General features: G+C 42.7%; 1 protein-coding gene across 1 annotated transcript in view; it reads left to right on the plus strand.

Moving 5' to 3' along the window:
• The window catches only part of LOC5502182 (sperm flagellar protein 2), a 34662-nt gene that overhangs the window by 9118 nt on the left and 2060 nt on the right, over window positions 1-23484 (plus strand). The window contains exons 13-50 of the mRNA XM_048724791.1: window positions 77-223; window positions 1624-1728; window positions 2586-2711; window positions 3067-3128; window positions 3200-3272; window positions 4056-4151; window positions 4786-4902; window positions 4973-5075; window positions 6649-6746; window positions 7116-7236; window positions 7974-8125; window positions 8564-8667; window positions 8800-8863; window positions 9240-9371; window positions 9605-9692; window positions 10071-10206; window positions 10861-10952; window positions 11183-11299; window positions 11666-12046; window positions 12197-12306; window positions 13209-13336; window positions 14254-14392; window positions 15116-15317; window positions 16161-16386; window positions 17017-17161; window positions 17300-17347; window positions 17817-17982; window positions 18289-18390; window positions 18655-18722; window positions 18808-18878; window positions 19132-19231; window positions 19439-19546; window positions 19690-19818; window positions 20385-20567; window positions 21017-21175; window positions 21671-21823; window positions 22226-22288; window positions 22914-22994. Of these exons, the coding sequence (XP_048580748.1) occupies window positions 77-223; window positions 1624-1728; window positions 2586-2711; window positions 3067-3128; window positions 3200-3272; window positions 4056-4151; window positions 4786-4902; window positions 4973-5075; window positions 6649-6746; window positions 7116-7236; window positions 7974-8125; window positions 8564-8667; window positions 8800-8863; window positions 9240-9371; window positions 9605-9692; window positions 10071-10206; window positions 10861-10952; window positions 11183-11299; window positions 11666-12046; window positions 12197-12306; window positions 13209-13336; window positions 14254-14392; window positions 15116-15317; window positions 16161-16386; window positions 17017-17161; window positions 17300-17347; window positions 17817-17982; window positions 18289-18390; window positions 18655-18722; window positions 18808-18878; window positions 19132-19231; window positions 19439-19546; window positions 19690-19818; window positions 20385-20567; window positions 21017-21175; window positions 21671-21823; window positions 22226-22288; window positions 22914-22994 (4695 nt within the window). The remainder of the gene's footprint in view (window positions 1-76; window positions 224-1623; window positions 1729-2585; window positions 2712-3066; window positions 3129-3199; window positions 3273-4055; window positions 4152-4785; window positions 4903-4972; window positions 5076-6648; window positions 6747-7115; window positions 7237-7973; window positions 8126-8563; window positions 8668-8799; window positions 8864-9239; window positions 9372-9604; window positions 9693-10070; window positions 10207-10860; window positions 10953-11182; window positions 11300-11665; window positions 12047-12196; window positions 12307-13208; window positions 13337-14253; window positions 14393-15115; window positions 15318-16160; window positions 16387-17016; window positions 17162-17299; window positions 17348-17816; window positions 17983-18288; window positions 18391-18654; window positions 18723-18807; window positions 18879-19131; window positions 19232-19438; window positions 19547-19689; window positions 19819-20384; window positions 20568-21016; window positions 21176-21670; window positions 21824-22225; window positions 22289-22913; window positions 22995-23484) is intronic.

Below are 23484 nucleotides of genomic sequence, written 5' to 3' on the forward strand. Positions count from 1 at the left end.
CACAAAAGTACACAAACATAAAATGCATTCTCTTCATTAACTGCAAATAAACGAGAGATACTTGTTGTTGAACCAGGAGCGGGAGAAAAGGCGTCGACGCGTGTTGATCGAGCAGATGAAGGCACACGAAGCCCAGGAGGAAGCGCACCGCGAGGAGATGCTCGTAAACAGACTGATGCGACAGTCACAGCAAGAGCGAAGGATCGCCGTACAGCTTATGCAGGTATTTACGGGTAACAATAGAGCTTATACAGGATTGTAGTGCAGGCTATGCAGGCAAATAAGGACAACATTATAGCTTATGCAGGATTGTAGTGCAGGCTACGCAGGCAAATAAGGACAACATTATAGCTTATACAGGATTGAAGTGCAGGCTATGCAGGCAAATAAGGACAACATTATAGCTTATACAGGATTGTAGTGCAGGCTACGCAGGCAAATAAGGACAACATTATAGCTTATACAGGATTGTAGTGCAGGCTATGTAGGCAAATAAGGACAACATTATAGCTTATACAGGATTGTAGTGCAGGCTACGCAGGCAAATAAGGACAACATTATAGCTTATACAGGATTGAAGTGCAGGCTATGCAGGCAAATAAGGACAACATTATAGCTTATACAGGATTGTAGTGCAGGCTATGTAGGCAAATAAGGACAACATTATAGCTTATACAGGATTGTAGTGCAGGCTATGTAGGCAAATAAGGACAACATTATAGCTTATACAGGATTGTAGTGCAGGCTATGCAGGCAAATAAGGACAACATTATAGCTTATGCAGGATTGAAGTGCAGGCTATGCATGCAAATAAGGACAACATTATAGCTTATGCAGGATTGTAGTGCAGGCTATGCAGGCAAATAAGGACAACATATAGCTTATACAGGATTGTAGTGCAGGCTATGCAGGCAAATAAGGACAACATTATAGCTTATGCAGGATTGTAGTGCAGGCTATGTAGGCAAATAAGGACAACATATAGCTTATACAGGATTGTAGTGCAGGCTATGTAGGCAAATAAGGACAACATTATAGCTTATACAGGATTGTAGTGCAGGCTATGTAGGCAAATAAGGACAACATTATAGCTTATACAGGATTGTAGTGCAGGCTATGTAGGCAAATAAGGACAACATTATAGCTTATACAGGATTGTAGTGCAGGCTATGTAGGCAAATAAGGACAACACTATAGCTTATGCAGGGACGTAAGGATCACATTGAAGGTTATGCACGTAAGGATCGCAGTACAGGTTATGGAGGTACGTTAGGATAAAATTACATCTTCAACACAAGTAGACAATACCAAATTTTCGTCTTTAATAAGACTTCTTCAGGGTAGAAGAAGAAGTCTGGAAAAGTCTTATTAAAGACGAAAATTTGGCAGAGTCGAATTCCAGTTTTTGGTGTATTGTATTAATTCTTCTGGTTCACGAACACGACTGTTTGGGTTTTTTGTATTTATTCAACACAAGTAGATCATAGCATAGTTTACTGTGTAAGTGCGGATCACAGAGCTGCGCAAGAAAGTACGTGAGGATCTAAGTTACTTTATAGTCAATGTGGACCAATGTTAATCTCTCCTAATGTGTTTTCTTACACTGCTCCCTCTTCTTTCCAGACCCGCCATGAGAAGGAGGTCATCCGGCAGAACAGGATCTTTCGTGAGCAGCAGTACGCCGAGAGAAGGCTCAAGGACTTTGACGACGCTCTCGAGAGGGAGGCGGTATGTAATCGTCAAAATGAGTAGTATATGACAGCGCTGTGCAGCGTATGTTTGAAGGTGTGGGGGGACGAGACTTGTAAGTGAAATTTGCATCAAAATAAAGTGGGGGGGGGGTGAGATACAAAGAATACATGAGAAAGTTCATCGTGAAGGGGGGGTGGGCTATCTGCGCGGCCCCTGTATGGATGTCTTTTTTCCTTCTCCCCGACTGTTTTGCACCTTTAGCGACGGCGGGAGTGAGACGTGACCAAAAATGTTTCTATGCTTAGGGTTAAATTCTAAACGAGTTTTGACAAAATCGAATCTAACTCGTTTTTATCGTTTCATAACAGTAAAGAAACCTACTACCTTATTCTCTTCCATAGCGAACGTTAAATGCCTGGTTAACAACCCATACCTTCCCGTCCTTACCACGTCGTGTTTTGGAAGAAACGGCTGAAATGTATCAGACTGTGTATTTCAGAGTATATTTCACGTCTAGCTCTTTGAATTTTCCATTGTTTTCTGCCCTCGCGTCGCCGTTTTGTTTTCGTAGAGCCTACGACACACTAGGCGATTTTGTAAGCTCCTACATGGGAATTTCAAACGCCGGCTGAAAATCGCCAGGTCTATATCTGCTGCCGTGGCGGCGAATTCGTTGATATCTAGACGTCTGATGCGTCTGGTACTGGTGATCCAATTCGCTTGCGATTGCCGCTATTAAATTGGGTCCTTTAGGTACATATTATGTGTGTTGTCGTTATTTGCCCCCCGCTAACCTCTTTTCGCCCTGAAAAACAAGATTGAGTCTACGTATTTAAACATTTCGAAGCAGTAGAAAGAATTAATTCCCTCTTTACCTATTTGTCCGTGTGCAGGAGTTGTGCCGACAGGCCAAGGTCGAGTATTTGGAGGAGACTCGCAAAGCTAAGGAGCTTCGCGACAAGCTAGCAGAGGAGCGCGCCCAAGCCAAGTACAACAAACACTACAAGACGTGCATGGAGGTACAGATATAAACTGCGTTGACAACAATATACGATGAGCCATCGGTCGTGTTGTGATGCTAGAGTTGTTAGCACTTAGACAGATACGTCAATGAAAAGCCGAGAGGTGCATTCATATACAACTATTTTAATTAAATTAGGTTGCACTCGGAAATCAATCTATCTCAACCTGCACCGCTGTATGGGTAGCGTATAAATCCTGATATCCGAAAGCTTTGCGAATGTTCACAAGAACATGTGAAGGAATTCTACAGCTATGAATCCTGGATTTGGTTATTTATGGTTAAGATGATTGGAACAACAACTTTACATGCGTTACAGTAATTGTCAAATAATATATATGTTTGTATTACAGGTTCTTTCTGAGATTGTGGATTTTTCCTGCAAAGTTGGCGAATACCGTGAGCTCACTGAGAAGTATGCAAGATTATGCTGCATTGTGTTGAATTATTATACGTTAGATCTAATGGCGAGATTTCTCTCCACAGACTTATTCCACCCAAGCTTTTCCGAGAATGGAAAGATCTGTTTTTACAGGGAATACCGCTGTACGAGGAAAAGGCATGTTCTTACCATACCGATACTTCTATTGCCATCAATGGATCAAAACTTGTGTAAACAGATTCATAACATAATGAGTATCTACTCATTTAGCAGACCTGTTACCAGAATAAAAATTTTACCGAGGCAAAGATACCCACTGGTTGATAAATCCAACAAAAGCAGGTGTTTTATCATACTTTTCAATTGTGAAACACTGAACATCAGAATTTTACCGAGGCGAGTGCTTCACTTGCCTCATGATGGATACGGCCCTGCTAAGGTGTTTTTTTTTTATGTAACGAAATATTTTTATTGAGTTTGAGGCCTAAAACCAAGACTACATGCGCGCCGAAAACGCAAAACGTCTCATCTACGTATGTTGATAAGGGTATCCATTTTATCTAAAGTGTTTCATCGAAGAGCGTTCTATTTGCTGTATGCGAATTATGGCTATTTTCGTTGCTTTGACGGCAAAGACGTTTGATTTAAAATCAATCCGCACAAATATACGCACAAAATGACATACCGTTTTGAAGCGACGTTATATTTTTACATGCCTGTCAAATTTGATGAAAGTTGTGCGAATGCTTCTGTTTATAAAGTCATTTATCGGGTACTACCCCTCTAATGGTTATGAGATCCCAAATTAAACACTTCCTCACCTAATGACTACTTGCTTGTCTGTCAAATATACCCTCTTTGCCTTGAGAATGTAAGATTATGGCCTGATAGAACCTTTTATTTTTGACGGAAAACATTTTCCAGCATTTTTTGAGGTGCGTATTTGTTTTACCTTCTTAGATATTAGGCCTAACTGCCGCCGAGATCCAGAAAGAACGCGAGATTGAAGTCGAGAAGGAGAATCTGTTGGATGAGGGAGACTTTATGGAATATAAGGTAGGACGAGACACTTGATATTTTATGACTTGTGGTCTTAGGATAAGTAAAACCTTGAACTAAAAAATAAGCATCTTTTGACAAAAAAAACGAAAATTTTGAAAATGAAAGCCGTCGAGTTTCTATCTAGTGTTTGAAATTGTGTTTCCGTTCAAAACAAACCATTTCCGCTGCACACAGGGTTTAAGTATTGCCTTGCCAAAGATTCATGCAGTGAATGTGTGGTAGCTATACATACAATACGACTTTACTAGCTTTTTCTTTGTCCGTACAAAAAAAGAGTGAATCCATCTATCGATGTATACACCTATTTGAAAATGTTAGTGCAAATGCCAATTGTCAAATTTCAGATTTCCATGGTAAAGAATACCATGGAACTTGGCAGATTTCTACTAAATGTAGGAAAATAAGGATAACTTCTGCGATTATATTATTTATAATCTCTATTCTTACAAATAATTATGCCCATAAGCAGTGATCTTAGAACTGCCATTTGCAATTCACCATTTGCACTGACGTATATTTAAATAGGTTTATGGAGGTGATTGTTTTCATGGAAACTGAGACTGCCACACTAGATCTGACATTTAGGTGAATAAGAATGTGCTTGTGTTTGCTTGTTTTTTTTTTTTAGAATCTTATGGGCGAATGGGTGCCTCCTGAAGAACTCCAGATCCCGGGACCTCCCAAGGACAACGCCGTGCTTGGCCACATCATACAGCGCCTCTTCAACATCGTCTCGCCACCTGAGGTGTATTATAAGCTCTTCATCACTATCTCTATCACTGCTGGATGTAGACTGACCTCTCGTTTTATTTCAGAAACCGCCCCCACCGCCGGAGTTTCCCCCTTTCCCCATCAAGGCTTGCTTTCTGGGAAAGTTCTTCAGTGGCAAAAGTTCAGTTGTGAAGAAACTTGTGGAATGTAAGTTTTTCTATGAATATTTCACGTTTATTGGACAACTTTGGCAGCATAAGCTTAATAACAGTGTCGGTCAAAGAAATTAAAGAAAGGCTCTGTACAAACATTTCCTTTCTTACGCTAACTTGTATTTCGCTGATGTTTGTGAATAACCAGACATGATGGAAAAAACATGACTTAATGCTTCAAATAAGCTCATTTTAGATCTAATAAGGCAGAAAATTCCTTTAAGGTAATTCCCTTTGAAATAGTTCTACAACCCAGAATTTTTTAAAACTTGGCATAAACAATATTAAAGTTAAGGGCTTTCAAAAAATGTAATAAAAAAATGGGGGTACCGACCTCGTTTTCACAACAGAGGGGCGTAGAGTTACCGCGTTTTTACTGACCGCGCAAGGAAAAATCCCAACTCTTAGTTTTCAAAAAGAGTGCCTATAGTCTTTAGAAAATTAAGTTCTGTTTGTCGAGCTGCCAAAATCCGATCTCCTAAACAATAACCCGTAGTAGCCAATGCTCAAAACAAATCACATTTTAAGAGATCACACTAAAAGACATTGTTTTCGCCACTATTCATACGGTAAGAAGCGTCAGTTTGAAATATTTTTACGGCTTTTGAGAGAAATAACAAAACTTCTACAACCCAACTTTTTTTCTTCTTTCAGTATATCATTTTCCCGTCTATATTTAACTATTTGAGCAAATAAAAAATGGGGGTAACCGACTTCCTTTTTCTGTCAAAGCGATTTTAAGTAAAAAACGCGCGCCTTTTGCTGTGTTTTCTTGTACAACTGTGGCGCGCGCGCGCACTTAATACCGGAAAATTCGGACAAACAGCGCGCGCCACTATGCGCAGAAGGGGTGCGCAGTGCAATTCAAGGGAATTACCTTAAATACTTAAGTGAGTAATAGCAATCAAAATATCAAATGCGACTTTTTTTTAATTGATGCGACTTTTTGTAAAGTTTCATTGAAATTTGAGCTTTTCTCTGAGCTCATACATAGCGCAAAGATCATCAAGGAAAAAATATCTCAAAAAGCAAAAATCTGGGTGTGTGCATTGCGGCCTCGCGTTATTTGTGTTTTAAAAATCAGTCCGGAATACAAGAAACCGATGGCCATTGTGAGAAATTGTGTCTTCTTTCTCTATCTCTAATTGCGAATTTTCCAGGTTTTTCTGTCATGTCGAATAACCATTGTTTATGGCAGTTAAAATGCAACAAGCTGTCGTAGGTGGCTGGTAGCGTTTGCAAAATCCAAGAATAACAGCTCTGACAACAAAATACGAACGCCCCCAACTTTCCCTCTTAATCATTACTTCGGTTCCAGAAAAGGCACAAAAAAAACGCAAAAAAGGTTATATGTAACAGAAGTTTCGAGGCACCTGCGTCTTCATCAGTGTCTGTTGGCAATTTTGAAGAAGCGACATTACAAAAATACTATGGTTAATTGCAGAACGGCTTAATATGGAGTGTTTAAACTTTAAGATTGAAGTGGTGTCCCCAGCGCGTTATCCACTGACTGCACGGTTTCAATGTCGTGTGATGTTTGCATGATTTCTGAATGTCCGTTTTTGTAGATCATCGGCTTGTTCGCTTGTCTATGGACGATTTGGTTTCTGAAGCCATAGAAGCAAATAAGAATGGGGAGACTGTCACTGAGCCCGACCCCGACCCGGTGAGTTCCCCGTGATAGGACATGTGATGGTAGCTTGTGGTATCAGATTTTGTCACATAAAGTTTCTACAATCACACGCTAAACAGGGGTCTACAAGTTACAGGGCAATCGCACCAGTTTACTTCCGGTCGATTACGTAACAATCTCCGATGATTTTAACGGAAAATGCGAAAAATATTTCAAACTTGTAAAAACAGTGTATCTATTGGAAGTTTCTTCGAGATGTTACTGGACAGCTTCTTTTGACTTTTGTCGCTTGAAGTTTCCGTCAGCCCACCGGAAGTAAAATAGTGCGATTGCCACTTCAACCAGAGCATTTAAGATTCACGAAGTTTCTGAGCGTGTGAGCGATTTTAATAATCTATTTAGGAGGAACCAAAGAAAATGAGCACAGTGGAACCGCCATCAGCGGGGGTCAACAAGCCAGAGGACACGCCAACCGGGGGGTCTAGGGCCGAGACCCCGCACTCGTCTGGAGACCAGCCTAAAGGTGAGAGGCCTGGGAACTGGCTTTCAAAGTTTAAGCATTTCTCTCATGACAGCGCCGCAAAGGCCCACGCACTAGATTTAACTAGAACTTATCTACAAAAGTCTCTTGTACTAGCTTTTTTCAGAAAAAGTCGATTTTTGATTTTTTAGAGCATTATGAAATTCCCCACGTTGCTTGGAAACTTGTTTCATTAGCACACCTGCCCGCTAATAGGCTGAATTTGAGAGCGCTTGTTACACATTTGTAATTATTTTCATTTAAAATTGTAAGACAAATCATTTCATAATAACCATCTAAAAACAAGGTTGTATACTTTATTTACCTATTTCGATAGAAAATATCGCATTAGCGTTCCCAAATCAGCCGATGGAAATGGACGCTTTCTTGTCCTTGATGTTTTGCTAAGATTACAATATGGCGGCTGACAACCGAGACTCTTTGATGGTCGTTTCTGTGAGTCTGCTGCATGTACAATAATGAACTTTTGTCAGGCGTCGTCAACTAGATATAATAAGTAACGAGCAAGAAAATCTTACTTTCTGTTTACCCAGCCTCGAGCAATTCGTAGCCGCCATCTCGGATTTTTAGCGAAAATAAAAACCGGGAGAGGGGGGTTTTATTTTTGCTCAAAATCCAAGATGGCGGCTACGAATCGCTCGAAGCTCGTTTTACGCTATAAAAACACCTGCATTGCAGGCTATATGTTATTGGATCTTAGTATTTCCTTCTTTTAATAGAAAACGAAGATCCTAATAAACAAGCGGAAGTTCCGACTGAGCAAGACGAGAAGAGAGACAAGACCAAGGACGAGCTTGAGAAAGAGGGGGAAGCCAAGACCACCAAAACCAAGGAGCCCGAGGCTGCTACGTCCAAGGCCAAAGGACCAAAGGTAAATCAATAAACCCTTTTTGCGCCTTTAATAGGCCATTCCAGCTATAAAATTGCTTGCGCACTCACCATGGAAACCTACCTCAACTACCGTCATGCAGCGCGCGCTTCATTTGGTGCAAGCGATGGAATGGTCTTTTGGCTGATGTGGCTCTGTTAGCTGTTAGCCGACATAGTGAATGATCTTTTTAATGCTTGATTTTGGTACACTATAGCGACGTATTAAATTAGTGCAATCCTTCTTAAATCTTAGTAAGTGGGAATGTGTGCCAAGACCATTTCCCGTCATAGCTTCTCCCATTCTTCGTATCGATAAGCAAACCATTTGTATCACAGCCGATCCTCCAGTTTCAGCTTATTAACAAGCGTTTACATCCCTAATTCCATCACAGATTTTCCCTTCAATCGTCTTAAATTAACGAACCCGTTTGTATTCCAGCCGACTCTTCGGTCTAAGTTAGGCGGCAAGGCGTATACATTCCTGAAGAAAGGCAAGGCGACACCGGACCAGCTTCTGGTCGACATTATGGTAGAAGCAGTCAGGTACTAAGACACTTCGATAGCAATCTATCAAAATCGACGATTTGTAAATTAGAAAATGCCTGAATTGCGTCTGCGTTTCATGCTGCTTAGAAATAGACTCCTCACTATCTCCGTTTAACCATTTTTTCTTAGAAATGTACCGGAGGGTACAGGGTGGATAATGGATGGCTTTCCCTCTACTGTCAGCCAAGCAAAGGTAGGAGATCCCCTGTTTGCAGTGTGTGCTCCGAGTTATATTCTTATGCGTTAGCACACTAAACGAGGTTCGCACTTAATGTTTCAAAAACCACAATCTTATCGTAATATTATAAATCAACGAGTGTAGCACGTGGTAAAGTTTGTCGCATCAGGCTGCGTACCCCTCCTACTGTTTCGTATGTAAGAACATCGCCCATCATATTTAGACCTGCACATACATCCCATGTCCCTCACAGCAAATCCTGCTTTCACTCTTTGCTATGAAAAATCTAGGTAAATCTCGATTTAGTTATGATGTATTGCGGGTCACACGCCCGTTTTGTTAGCCAGTGGCGTTTATTTGTAATAATTATCTATCCATTTCTCCTTCTCAGCTTCTAGAGAAAGCCCTTAGTGGGTACGATGCACAGAAAGAAGTAAAAGACGCCAAAGCTGCTAAGGAAGCTACCAAGGTCAACAAGTCGCGAAAGTCTCGTCTCGCCCCAGACCCCCACCCTGCTCCCGAGGTAAGCGACAAGCTAGCGGAATATATCGTCAAAATGGCGCGAGTACGATCTAGAATTTGTGCAAGTCATCTTGCCTTACACCGTTCTTACTCTACACCAAGCTAGTGGTAATGGTTGTCAACCAGGTTCTTTCTTAATTTGTTTCGGAAAATCACGTTTACAATGTATCAACGCTTGCATGCACTGGCGCCCGCGCCACATTCCTTTCTCTAAACATTCCTATTTTTATGAAGCAACCTCCCCTCAAGAGTGGTGTCGACCTTGTGATCTTGTTCGACCTCCCGGACGAAGTGGCGCTCATGAGAGCCGAAGGAAGAACATGTAAGTTGTTGCAGATGATACAAACACCTATCTACCTGTTATCCACTGGGTATTTCGTGTGCTCACTGCCTCTTGCTACATTAGCAATTGCCAGTCAGGCTCGCATATGGAGTGTCTGTCCAGTGTGCCACGCAAAGGATTGATCCTTTCCATGTATCAAACTAATAACTAAGATAGCCATTCTTCACACTGGCTGACGCTTCTTTTTAATGGTTAAGCAATCCGTGACTTAAAGAAAACGTATGCAAATATAACCTTAGGCCAATCGTCCCAGTCCATTGAAGTAGTCTCTTATTGGAATGATGTCAATTGGTGATAGATTAGCATAAAAAGAACTTTACTGTCCTAAACGATCATTTACTGGTCTTGTCTTTGTAGATAATCCCGTCACGGACGAGCAGTACCACCAGGAGTTCAACCCTCCGGTAGAAGGAAGTTACACCGGCATCAACAAACAAGAAAAAGTAGTGCCTGTGTCAGACCCGTCCAACGACCGCGAGCAAGTTCAACAAAGGTAACCAACACTTGTTTACACCTAGGTAAAAAAACATTGCTTTGGTAGCGCAGGATATAAAGCAATTCTCCGCTGTCAGTGGCCACCAAATCTCACCAGGCAACCGACCTTTACATACACCTAGTTAAATAGAACTTTGCTTTGAAAGCCCAGAATATAAAGCTATTCTCTGCTGTCAGTGGCTTCCAACCCTCGCTGGTAACCAACACTTGTATACACCTAACTGAATACAACTTTGCTTTGGAAGCGCAGGATATAAAGCAATTCTCTGCTGTCAATGGCCACCAGCTGTTACTTGGTAATCAGCCTTTGAATACACTTATTCAATCAACGTTTTGTATGGGTGTATACATCTAACTCAATAACCGTTGCTTTTGTTTGTGCTTATGTCGTCGATCCATAAGAAGCAATGTGATATCTGGCTTGGGTGGCCACCAATCAATGAATTAAAAAAGCCAATGTCAGAGAGCAGCGTTTTCTGAAAAAGTAACAGTAATGTTTAACGAAAAGAACATTTACAGTGCGACTAGCGCCAGCCTTCCCAACTTGACAGTTTTGTGAGGTGAACCAATTAGAACCAATGATCTACTCCGGGCTGGGGTGTGAGAGAAATTATTGAAAACACTTTGAGGTAACTAGTTGCCGTTTGCTTAGAATAACTGGTTTCCTGGACGCGTGGCCCAAGCTTGAGAAGTGGTTCTCGAAGTTTGGAATTCTCCAAAAAGTCAACGCTGACAAAAGCCAAGGTGAGAACAACAATTAAAGTTTTGTTTTATGCGTTTTATGCGTTGTTTTATCGTAAATCTTCGTTGTAAAGCTAATAAGCTCGCTTCTATTTGGTAGTTGTGACGTCACTTATTATGTCATAGTGACGTCAGTGTTGATTAACAACGCATATCTGATCTCGCGACTCTGCACCGTGTTATGCAGTAGTGATTGAACGTAGATTATGACGTCATATGACATTCTGTCGTAGATGACCTTTACGAAGAAGCGGCTGGACTTCTAAACGAGGCATACCAGCGACTAGTAGCTCCTCCAGAAGAGCCTGTGCCGGAGGCGCCGTCCGTACAGCCATCTGTCCCACCAGAGGGTATGTTTCTTTCTTCTTTCTTCGTAGTCCTCCTGCTATCGCTTGACCTGCATTTCATTTCATCAGAAATTGTGTGTTGAGTTCTGAGTACTTCTCTTTTTTCTTCCCCAAACCCAGCAAAAAGCCATCTAAATTGAGTGAGGGGGATACAGAATTATTAAGAAAATATTGGGGCACCGTCACGCCCCTACTGGTTATTTCCTTTCCTTAAAATATGTGCGAAGGGGAGGGGAGGGGGCGTGACCCTGGTGCCTCACCTCTTGCTCTTGCCGCTGTAAACAAGTATCAATATCGGCCAAAGTCACAACTAAGAAATACTAAACCCTTGTTTAACCAAAATTTTATGATCTTGTTTATCCTATTCAGGTGAGCCCACAGATGGCCAGCAGTCTGCCGAGGGGACCACTGGGGAAGGTGCCGAGGGCCCATCTGCAGCACCTTCCGTCGCACCCTCCGAGACTGGTGCCAAGTCAGACAGCAAGTCCGAGAAGGGGACAAAGAGTGCCAAGAGCGCCAAAAGCAAAGGAGCTTCCACTCCTGGGTCCCCTAAATCGCGACAAAAGACAGTAAAGAAGGACCGATCACCTTCTCCTACCTCTAAGAAGGGCGGTAGTAAGAGCAGGTCCCCCTCCCCTACAAGTAAAAAAGGATCGAGGGCTGCGTCCAAGTCCCCCTCGGCCTCACGAAAAGGCTCAGGGCGTGGGTCGAGAGGTTCACGGCCAGGTTCAAAACGAGGAAAATCGCCAAGTATGTACTTAGAAATTATTACTTTTAGGTTGGATGGATAAATATCTTAAATTTTTGATAGTTTTAATACATAGAATGGTCTGTCCGTGTGGTCTTTGTAGATTATAAAATGGTTGAAAGTTCCTTCCTAATAAGCTATTTGTCCAACAGAGAAAGGAATGGAAGAACCGGAAGAAGAGAAGCCACCTGAGCCCACTGGACCCCCTGAGCCTGAGCCAGGTTCAGAGGAATGGGAGTACGTCGCTCAACCCATCGACAAGGTCAGCGCGGTGTTGTGTGGTTGTTGTAGTTTACCTTTAACTCATGTGTAAAGTTGTTTTACACGTTGGTTTGATAAGGTTTAGCATTGTGTTGTGTAGTTGTTGACACTTACCATTAATTCAACTCATGTGTGAAGTTGTTTTACACGTTGGTTTGATAAGGTTAGCATTGTGTTGTGTAGTTGTTGACGCTTACCATTAATTCAACTCATGTGTGAAGTTGTTTTACACGTTGGTTTGATAAGGTTAGCATTGTGTTGTGTAGTTGTTGACGCTTACCATTAATTCAACTCATGTGTGAAGTTGTTTTATACGTTGGTTTCATAAGGTTAGCATTGTGTTATGTAGTTGTTGACGCTTACCATTAATTCAACTCATGTGTAAAGTTGTTTTACACGTTGGTTTGATAAGGTTAGCATTGTGTTGTGTAGTTGTTGACGCTTACCATTAATTCAACTCATGTGTGAAGTTGTTTTATACGTTGCTTTCATAAGGTTAGCATTGTGTTGTGTAGTTGTTGACGCTTACCATTAATTCAACTCATGTGTGAAGTTGTTTTACACGTTGGTTTGATAAGGTTAGCATTGTGTTGTGTAGTTGTTGACGCTTACCATTAATTCAACTCATGTGTGAAGTTGTTTTTATACGTTGGTTTGATAAAGCCCGCACTTTATTGTGTGTCTACTAATGTCTTTGGTATGACTTACCTTAGGCCCTTGGTACTTTTAAAAAGGCCTATTTCACAAAACGTTGCACTGACATTATTCTGCCACATCGTCGTAACCCCGGATTAGATATAAAATGGCAAAATTCCGATCCCTGAAAGTAACGGTGTATGTGTGACTCTGTTTCTCCGGTGTGGGTTTGCTCAAGAAATCTCCCGTTCCTATTCCCATCTTTAGGAGTTCGCTGATGTACTGTCCAAACAATGGGAGATCGTGGAAGATACTTATGTGGCTACGTGTAAGCACGTGTTCAGAGATATCCGACACGAGAAGGAACTCAGCTATAGATACTTCTACGGCACCAGGTACGACAAGATGAAACAGGGTAAAGGCCTGGATAGCTATAGATACTTCTACGGCACCAGGTACGACAAGATGAAACAGGGTAAAGGCCTGGATAGCTATAGATACTTCTACGGCACCAGGTACGACAAGATGAAACAGGGTAAAGGCCTGGATAAACCAGGAGACATGAAGCCTCGAAAAAAATATTTTTTAGCTCGCGCCAAATCTTGTTGCAGCGACAAAGAAATGTTTCTCAGATAGGTGAGACACATTTTCGTATCGCGCTCTACAAACATTTGTCGCGCACTACATGTTTTTGGTGATGGCTAAACTAGGAAACATTTAGGAGACATGCCACACGCTACACATGTCGCCTAGTTTAGCCAGGTCCAGGATAAGGAAAAACAAACACGGACAACATGTAGTATGAAATATAGTTTAACCGGAACTTGCCCTTGTTAGACAAACCTTTGTTATTGTTTTCTTTTTGGGAGGCACTTAATATGATAAAACTCTAAATAACCATCTAAAAACAAAGTTTAATACTTTATTTAGCAAGTTCAATCGAAAATATCACATTGTCTTCTCGAAATCAGCCGATGGAAATGGATGCTTTTTTGGCAGTTGTTACTTTGCTAGGATGACAAAATGGCGGCTGCCAGAGGCTGTTTTAAGTTTTCGATTAGCCATTCCTTTGTTCTTGTTTACATTTGGAAATGAAACGCTCTTCTTGCAGGAAAACTACAAAAATGGCCATAATAATATAAGTAACTTACTTGAGTCATTTTAATCTCTATTATATATGCGTGAATTAGGCGATGGGAATTGATGGTTTGTATGTATGGCATTGTGCGAAAGCGTAAAAATGACGGCGTGATTGAGGTAGAAAATCCATTCTTTATGCGTTTGCAATACCAATATGTGCGTTTCCTGACAGGAAAGATTTTGTCGAGTTTCTCAAGCGTCCAGACGAGAAACAAGAGTACGTGGCTCAGTGGCAGAACGAGTACAACGAGATCCCCGAAGACATGCGCAGCGACGAGGACACCAAAGCCGAGCTGCACCAGCGAGTCGATGTAAGTTAAAGAATGTCGATCACCCACTCCTTTGTTATTGTTTATCATTGAAAAAACAGCAATTTATTCGTAAGGAAACTTCAAAATATGCAAATGAAGTCTGATATGTTTTTGACGATATTTCATTGAAAATATCTTGGTTACTTGCTTGAATAAGCCGATGGAAATGTGTGACTTGCCATTAAACGGGAGCATAAAATGGCGGCGTGATTGGCCTTCTTTAACAGTTCTGCCTGGGCAAATCTAAGTGTCTCTGATCTCCCAATTTGCTACTTCTATTGTGATAGCTTTATCCTCTATATACGTGGTCAACAAATCAAAGGTACTCGCAGCTTCAACGGCTAGCAACGGTACATTATAGCCATAAATCTTAGAATTAACTGAAAGAAGCTCCTAAGGTCGTCTCGTAAGGTCGATCACTGAGCGCCTCTTTGAAACGCCTGTACCCTCGTGTATTGTAGCACTTGCGTTGTTCAATGCCTACTCGCCCACCCAGAACCTCCTGCCTTCGCTCGTCGTTGCATTTTGGCTGAGCGTCACTGGACGAGAGAAGTCTGCAGGCTCTGGTGCCCAGGGTATTCGATCTGGTACCCGTGTTTGATGAACCATATGAGTAGTGTCTAGCGCGTTGCATTGTTATTTTAGGATTCGGATCGCTCGTACAATTAGTGTTAAATTATCGTGTAATGACTAGTGCTTTACGCATTGTATCTTGTCCCTTAGGACTTGTCCGATCGTCTCTACGAAATCTGCGATAACCGCAAAGAGCTAGCCGAGAGGGAACGTCAGCTCGTCATGAACGAGGGCTGGCTTGAAGACCGGATAGGCATTCTCACCAACCACTACATCACGCTCATGCAGGTGGAGGTCGACCGCTACCAGGACACGGTCCGATTACTCAGGGACTACTACGTTGGAATGGAAGGTAAGGGCTGCTAAGTGGTCGGTATGGAGGTCGACCGCTACCAGGACACGGTCCGTTTACTCAGGGACTACTGCGTTGGAATGGAAGGTAAGGGCTGCTAAATGGTCGGTCTGGAGGTCGATCGTTAACCAGGACACTGTCCGATTACTTAGGGACTACTGCGTTGGAATGGAAGGTAAGGGCTGCTTAGTGGTCGGTCTGGAGGTCGACCGCTACCAGAACACGGTCCGTTTACTCAGGGACTACTGCGTTGGAATGGAAGGTAAGGGCTGCTAAGTGGTCGGTCTGGAGGTCGATCGTTAACTAGGACACGGTCCGATTACTCAGGGACTACTACGTTGCAATGGAGGGTAAGGGTTGCTTAGTGGTCTGTCTGGAGGTCGACCGCTGCCAGGACAGAGTATGATTACTCAGGACAAGGTCTCATTACAGATGGACTACTACATAGGCTTAGTGTTGAAGTTTGTTCACCTTTTTTTAACCAAGCTGCACCAAAAATATGACAGCTTTCAGTGAAGGGGTTCCTTAATGCCACACTAAAGTTAGGTTAGGTTTTCCACTGGAGAAGAGACGGGTTTTCGAACTTTGTAGATAATATACACATCCTGCATTAAAACTTATATCAACGCGAATGTAAACCATCTTGATGCCTTTAGCCTTTCATGAATCTTGATAACTGGAGACTGACAACTTTTTCCTATTCCGTCCAAAGATCATAATAACTTCCATTGTTATGTAACCCATTTTCACTTCTTAGTCTCTGATGCAACCCTCTATCCATATCGAAGGTAATTAGAAAAAAACAGCCGGATGTCTTCATGGATCCCTTTAATTCCCTTGCAGTGCCAAACGGTAAGGTTCCAAGCGAGACGGTGAGTGATTATGCTCGCCTGCCATTAGTGGAGCTACCGCCGACCATCAGACCACAGTCGGCATCATCAAAAGCAAGCGAAAGTGCTGCAAACATAGCTCCAGACAAACCTGAAACGAAGAGCCCCTCAGGGAAGAAGGACAGGGCAGTGAAGACCCCTGAGTCAGCAGAAGCACAGGATGAAGAGCAAAAACCACGGTTAGTGCTATACTTTAGAAAAAAATCCTTCTAGCTAAGACCCCAACGTGGTCGAGTCGAAGGTTTAGAGGGCGCCTCAGGCAGCAGACGTATTGCTCGTGTATGGCCGCGGAACACAGCTTTGATCAAAATTGTTGGTTCTCGTTTGTCATGCTTGTAAATTCGGAAAAGGAAAAAAAAACCCGCATGCCTGCTTGTTAAGTTTTCGTTTTCTTTCTCGTAGTTGTAGAACTTTTTTGGGGCGTACAAAGAAACATGGAAGGTCATGTAAAAAGATGGCTGAGGCCATTTGCGTTCCTCTAGAAACAATACCTACTTTACTCCTGACATTGTATTTTGCTTACGTCCATTAAGGCCTGGCTAAACTAGGCGACATGTAGCGTGCGACCACCCAAAGAGACATTATAGCCCGCGCCAAATCTTGTAGAAGCGACAATGAAATGTTTCTCTAGTTTAGAAACATTTTCGTGTCGAGCACTACATGTTTTTGGTGGTGGCTAAACTAGGAAACATTTAGGAGACATGTCGCACGCTACATGTCGCGCTCGACATGTCGCCTAGTTTAGCCAGGCCTTTAATCCCCATACCCAATCCCCATGGTGCCAAACTTGGATTTTCGTTTTCGTTCAGAATCCCCCTTGTACCACGCCGTCCGAAGTCAGGTGACACCGGCCCTGGCAAAGGCAAAGACAAGAAGGCCGCTGGCAAAAAGGACAAACAAGCCGATCCGGACAAACCAGAGACGCCCGCCCCACCATCCGACCCAGACGAGAAGGTAATGTTCTCCTATATACCTGACGCACAGGGAAATTTCCGAGAAAAAGAAATGCCCGCACTATCATGTCATCCCTCTGGGCATGACGAACGTTGTTGTTTACGTTGTCCTTTGTTTTTTTGGTTTTTTTTTTTTCAGCTCGTTTTCGATGCGTACATGCTCTCCCTGACAATTATAGAAACCATGGTGAGTAACAAGATTTATATTTTGGTATTTTACTTACAACATTCATAGAGACAATTTTAAGTCTGCATTAGTTTATACATAAAAAAGCCAGTTCGTTTGGACGACACCGAAAGTAAAAAATATATATTTAATATCCATAAATGGCTATAATGTATAATTGTATATTGTTGTATAACAAGAGGGAGATTTTAAAAAACGCAAAATATATATGTGACAGTGTATAATAGAGGACTACTTTTTTCACTGTTCAGGAAGAGTGAGGTTCCCGCGAGGCCCTCGAAACAGGCCTGTCGAAAACGCAGTCCTGTTTTTTTTTTCTCTCCCATTATATTATACAGCAGCGACGAGTATTAAGCACTATCGCGGCCCCGATCGCACAATCCTCCAAGTAAATGTGACCTGTCCTAGTGCCTATTACCATACCAAATTTTTTAAAATTGAGGTAGCTCTCACTGTTTCTGATCACTAGGCCGCTATCGACGCCGCTGAACAAGAAGCCGAGGCTCTTCGCCAACAGGAGCTCGAGAAGGAGAAAGAAAAAGAGATGATGCAGAAAAAAGCTAAAGACAAGAAGGAGAAAAAGGGGCGTAAAAGCCCAGGGAAATCATCCATGAAGGCCGAGACACCGCCACCACGTGAGTATCTGCCTAAAATACCACGATCATATGGTAGTCACAAAAAGAAATTGTTGTGCCGGGTTTAGTCCGGCGCCGAAGGTAGTGCCAAAGAGACAATGCCTTCTTGATCTTGGTCGAAAAATATCAGACAACGTTTACGAGTAAACTGAATGGATCAAAGAACGTTTACGAGAAAACACTAATGGCTGACAAAAATGAGTACAAAATATAACTAAACATAACCTCAACTAGTAGGGTATTGAAATCACTAAAAAATGTTCTGTGCGCTTTTTTGACATCTCAACCATCTCGCTATTTCGCTAGCACCACCTGAAGATGCGGAAGGGGAGAGCGAGGAAGAGAAGCAGAAGATTTTAATAAGGGAAAAGGCTCGCAAGGAGTTCCTCGGCGCCGTCGCTGCCGAAGGTATGTAGACCTTCTTCACACATCTGATTCTTCTACAGATCGTAGCAAGCGTTAGTAACATGTTTCACTGAGCGAACTTCCCGTTTAAACCCACAGAAACGCTTGCTATGCAGACTACTATAAATCGCTTACCAACATTGATATGTTATCATAGCATTGCTTAGAAAACACTTAATGCTCGATAGAGTTGATTATGCATTTCTGGTTACCAGGAGTGCAAAAAGGCATCCTGACCCACATGATGCGTATGCCTTTGCTTTTCAGACTTAGGGCTGAAAACAAGATTGGAGATGATCAAAGCTCATTCCATGGCAGTCTTACAGGACATCAAGGTATAGTTAACACACGGCTCGTGGACTTTTCTCAAAAGTCCATCCCTGACTTGCCTTACCTACTCACACCATGTTTCTTTTGTAGTCCAAAGCAGAGGTCATGCACAAGGACATGGATCAGTGGTTAGGAGAGAGGTTTCTCCAAGAGGTTGAGAGGTAAAGTAACCCCCTTTCTCCTTCCTAGAATGGCGTCAACATTTCATCACGTTTTTCGCATCCTCGGGGACCCAGGGCGTCTCGGAGATCGGGGACACAGGTTCGCTTCCGGTCTCAGCGTCGCCCTGTGTCGCCGAGAATGCGTTTTTCGTCTCAGAGTCTTCTTATATAAATGACACCTCTATTTCTCGGCGTAAAAAAAATCTCCTGTGCTCCATTTGATAAATCTTTCCTAAATTTCCCCTGTTTCCAGTATCAAGGAGATGGCGGCGACGATCCGCTACGCCATCGAGCAGGAGCAGAAACTACAAGAGGAAACGATCTTGGAGGACAAGGACTTTATCGTGGACCTGGTGAGAGTCTATAGACTTTATTGAATATATATAGTGTTCCTTTGACTCTTATAACAGAGTATATAGAAAATGAGTAAGCATGGTATGGAGGTGCCTGAAAGCATAGGAAAGCATAGCACATCATAGCAAAGAAAGCATAGTATAGAGGTGGCTGCCAAGGGTTCTTTAAATGTCTGGCACGGTGCTCCGACATTTGTTCGATTGTAGGATACGAAGACATTCCGAACACCCACACCACCACCCCCTCCGTCGCCCATCGAGATGCCGACCGCTGACAGCTTCACCGTGATGCAGATACTCAACCTCTATAAACAGGTATTGTGATTATAACTAAGATGTCGTAAAAATGCAGGATTGTCTACGTTAAAGTAAATGTTTTACCTGTTAACAGGAAGTGCTTGTCATAATCTTGTAATATCTTCGAATAGATCTAAGAATATTATCTTTCGGTGATTCAGTTTGTCGAGACTGCGCCGAGTGGAATGATATCCAATCGAGGATTCTGTGACACCATCATGGACTTGGCGAATCTGACGCACGGTATGGAGTCTCTGCCCGACGCCTGGATGAACATTACGCAAACCCAGGTAACGCAAGAGGAACTGTCACTGACTTACCACAGTCACGCATCTACACTAAACATCACACGAGTCCAGGTAACACAGCAATGTCACTGTGACTGTAAACCACTATCACGCACCGATACAAAAATACACTGTGACGAACATCACGCAAGCCCAGGTAACGCAACAGGCACTGTCACTATGACCAAGTCACGCATCGATACAAAAATACACTGTGACGAACATCACGCAAGCCCAGGTAACGCAACAGGCACTGTCACTATGACCAAGTCACGCACCGATACAAAAATACACTGTGACGAACATCACGCAAGCCCAGGTAACGCAACAGGCACTGTCACTATGACCAAGTCACGCACCGATACAAAAATACACTGTGACGAACATCACGCAAGCCCAGGTAACGCAACAGGCACTGTCACTATGACCAAGTCACGCATCAGTATAGTCAATGCGACATAGACTTTTTTACCAAGAGTATACAAATTACATAGTCACTTCTTCCATACTCTCGGCTCTATTTCTTCCGGTTAATGGGCTCTGACGCTTTTTAATTTCTTCTCCTGTAGTTACAAGAGGTCTGCACGCTGCTCTCCCCAGACTCCGAATTCATCGACTGGCGGAAGTTCCTCCTTTCGGCCGCGCAGCCCTGGACCCCACCGTCTAAGATGGACCTGCTTATCACCTTGGAGCGCTTCAAGAACGTGGACCAGGGAGGCCTGGGGCTGGTAGATCAAATGCAGTATGACGAGGTGAGATGCGCGAAAATAATTCTGTGTTTACACAAAGAGAGCTTTTCTTGCTCATCGCTGAGCCAGATCTAGGTCAATATTGATGTCCATACTCAAATCCTTCTTCAATCTTTGATCCAGCTTAACACGTTCAGAGTAAACATGATTTGATGAAGTTTAGTCTCTGCCTTGCTGTTCAGGATTCCGGTCCGAGGGAACCGTAACTTTAGTTTCTATGTTAGTGGGAACATAGCTTTAGCTTTATGCTTGGCCAGATGCTCAGGTGCCAGGACCAGCCTGTGTGAACCCAAGGTCTATCAAAACACATTGGCCTCATGTAGACGTGTTCTTGGTATCGGTTATTTTATTCCAGAGGTTTTGCGCTGACCCATTTGACCAAAACCTCAGACAGGTCTGAGTGAAACTAACCTAATGTAAACGTAGCCTTAATGACAATTGGTTTGTGGCAGATTGAACTGTGGTTCTCCGGTGTGCGACCAAGTCTGGACGAAGACTCAGAGCAGGATCTTATCAGCGCCTATAATCGGCTGGATAACCTCAAGGAAGCATTCTTCCGGGTCTTTGCTGATACATCCTCAGACCCTCCACTACTTGACTATGTCAACATGGTAAGTTCTTTCTTTCCCTGGTACTCAACCGCCGCCCTATGTATCTCTTCCCCCTCACCATTCATCCATTTTCTACCTCATTCTTCTTTCCTCGTATCCCAGCCACGTCACTATTCGGCTTTTTAAAGTTGTTAGGTCACGATGTTTTCTTGAGCCATAGTTTACTAAACAACCAACCTTAAGAGAAGAAACGGAACTATCCAGAAGATTCCCACATGTTTTTTTTTTTTTTTTTTTTTGGGGGGGGGGGGGAGGGGGGCGTCCGCTTGAGTTTTAAAACTCCGCATTGCCCATTGAAAACTTCATGCGCAAACTAAGATGCACAACTGATGACTTAATCCTAGAATGATAAGATGTGTTTTGACAGGCTCCATACTAATTCAATTCGTGTTTCAGTTGATGTACTTCGCGTCAGATTCGGACAACTGATGACTTAATCCTAGAATGATAAGATGTGTTTTGACAGGCTCCATACTAATTCAATTCGTGTTTCAGTTGATGTACTTCGCGTCAGATTCGGACCCACTCGAGGGATTCCTGCGGGCTCTCAGCATCACTGCAGCTCAACCTATGCCTTCAGCTGCATCCCTCGGAAACATCCCGCAGTCACTACCCGAAACTCAGGGAGGAAGTCTGCCAGAGATACAGGTTTGTTTACAGAGACTAAAAACACACCCGTTTCGTCTTCGGGCTAAAGGTGACAGGACACCTCCCTGGGAGTTTTTAACATTTGTCTTGCTAGGGTACGAAGAGTAGATATAAGATGTTGAAAAGTTATCCTTTGTTTGCTTTCGAAAACAACCAATTCCTTGCCCTCGAAAACTCATTTCTCCATGAATGAAGAGCTAGTCTCTCCCCGCTTTTCAAGATCTGTACTCACCTTAGAATTAAAATAACCAAGTAGTCGTGAGTCTGCCCTAAAGAAGTCTTATTAAACACGAAAATTTGGCAGAGTCGACTACCAGTTTTTGGTCAAATGTACTCACCTTAGTATGGTCTCTTCCCGTATTTTAATATCTGTATTCACCTTAGTATGGTCTCTCACCACAGTTCGACCCTGTCACGCCACCTGTAGAGATGAATTCGCTGGTCACGCTAGACAACCTGATGATGGTAAATATTACTTTTTTAATGATTCATGAAAAAATGACGCTGGATTTTGTCTTTGGTTTCAACTATTGTTTGTAATTACTGACGTCATGAATCGAAGTGTTCTTTGCTACTGCTCGCGCTTAGGAATGCCCGCACTACGCTTGCCACCATCTTTATATCTATCCTCGCGCGCCGAGGCCCACAGCTCTCTTACCCCCGAGGGGGGGACCCTGGTGATCGCCGGTCACCTGTTAGCTTATCAAAGAAACCTAACCAAGAGAGTGGCATCTTTAGAGCATTACAGGGTTTTGTTTCATTACGTTCCCTCCATTGTCCATTAACCAATTTTTTTCTTTTTGGTATGTTTAAATTTTGTAATTGTGTGCCTGTTACTCTTGTTTATCAAAGAAAAAACTCTAATTTTAAATAATTGCTATGATTTATTTTAAATGCATTTGAGATTATTCATTGAACGAAGCCTTTTCCTTACGTGTCTGTCTACTCGGCTTATATTCGTGTGATCGTAAGCTCTTATGCCTCAGCTTCCTACTCCTATTCCTATTCCTACTGCGTCTTACGCCAAAGATCACTCCATCATAAACGCTTGAAAAGGTAAAAGGTTACATTTTTCTTTTGTAATGTATAGGCACTTCATCATGGCGAGAGCAAATTGGGAGATACTCACAGATTGAGCGTGACCGCTGACCCAGCAGACACATTTGCAAGGGTGAGTCTTCGGTCCCGATAGCAAACCTACGCACGACCCAACATAGCTGGACGTCCCCTATTCAGGGGTATTAAACAGCTTGTTTTCTGTTTGTAGATCTGATCTTCATGTGAAAACTTGCGCTATTGGTTCTAGCTGCGCTTGTCTCCGTCTGACGACGTATTTGAATGTTTTGTTTAGTTTGTACTCTAAACGTAGAAATTCACACACAATTTACAATGCACGGGAATACTAGAAAACTGGAAAAAAATCACACGAAATGTCGGTAGCACGCGCAAATCAGCTCATTTATAAGTATCTCTTGAAGTATCTACTAACCTTTAGCGTATTTTTTTTAACCTTTTACTAGCCATTTTGCCAGTGTGAATGTTACAGTTTCATACCCTCTATCGCTTTTATCACACCCTCTATCACTGTTACCACACCCTCTATCGCTGTTACCACACCCTCTATCGCTGTTATCACACCCTCTATCTCTGTTAACACACCC

Source organism: Nematostella vectensis, chromosome 1 (assembly GCF_932526225.1).
Source record: "Nematostella vectensis chromosome 1, jaNemVect1.1, whole genome shotgun sequence".
NCBI classification, from domain to species: domain Eukaryota; kingdom Metazoa; phylum Cnidaria; class Anthozoa; order Actiniaria; family Edwardsiidae; genus Nematostella; species Nematostella vectensis.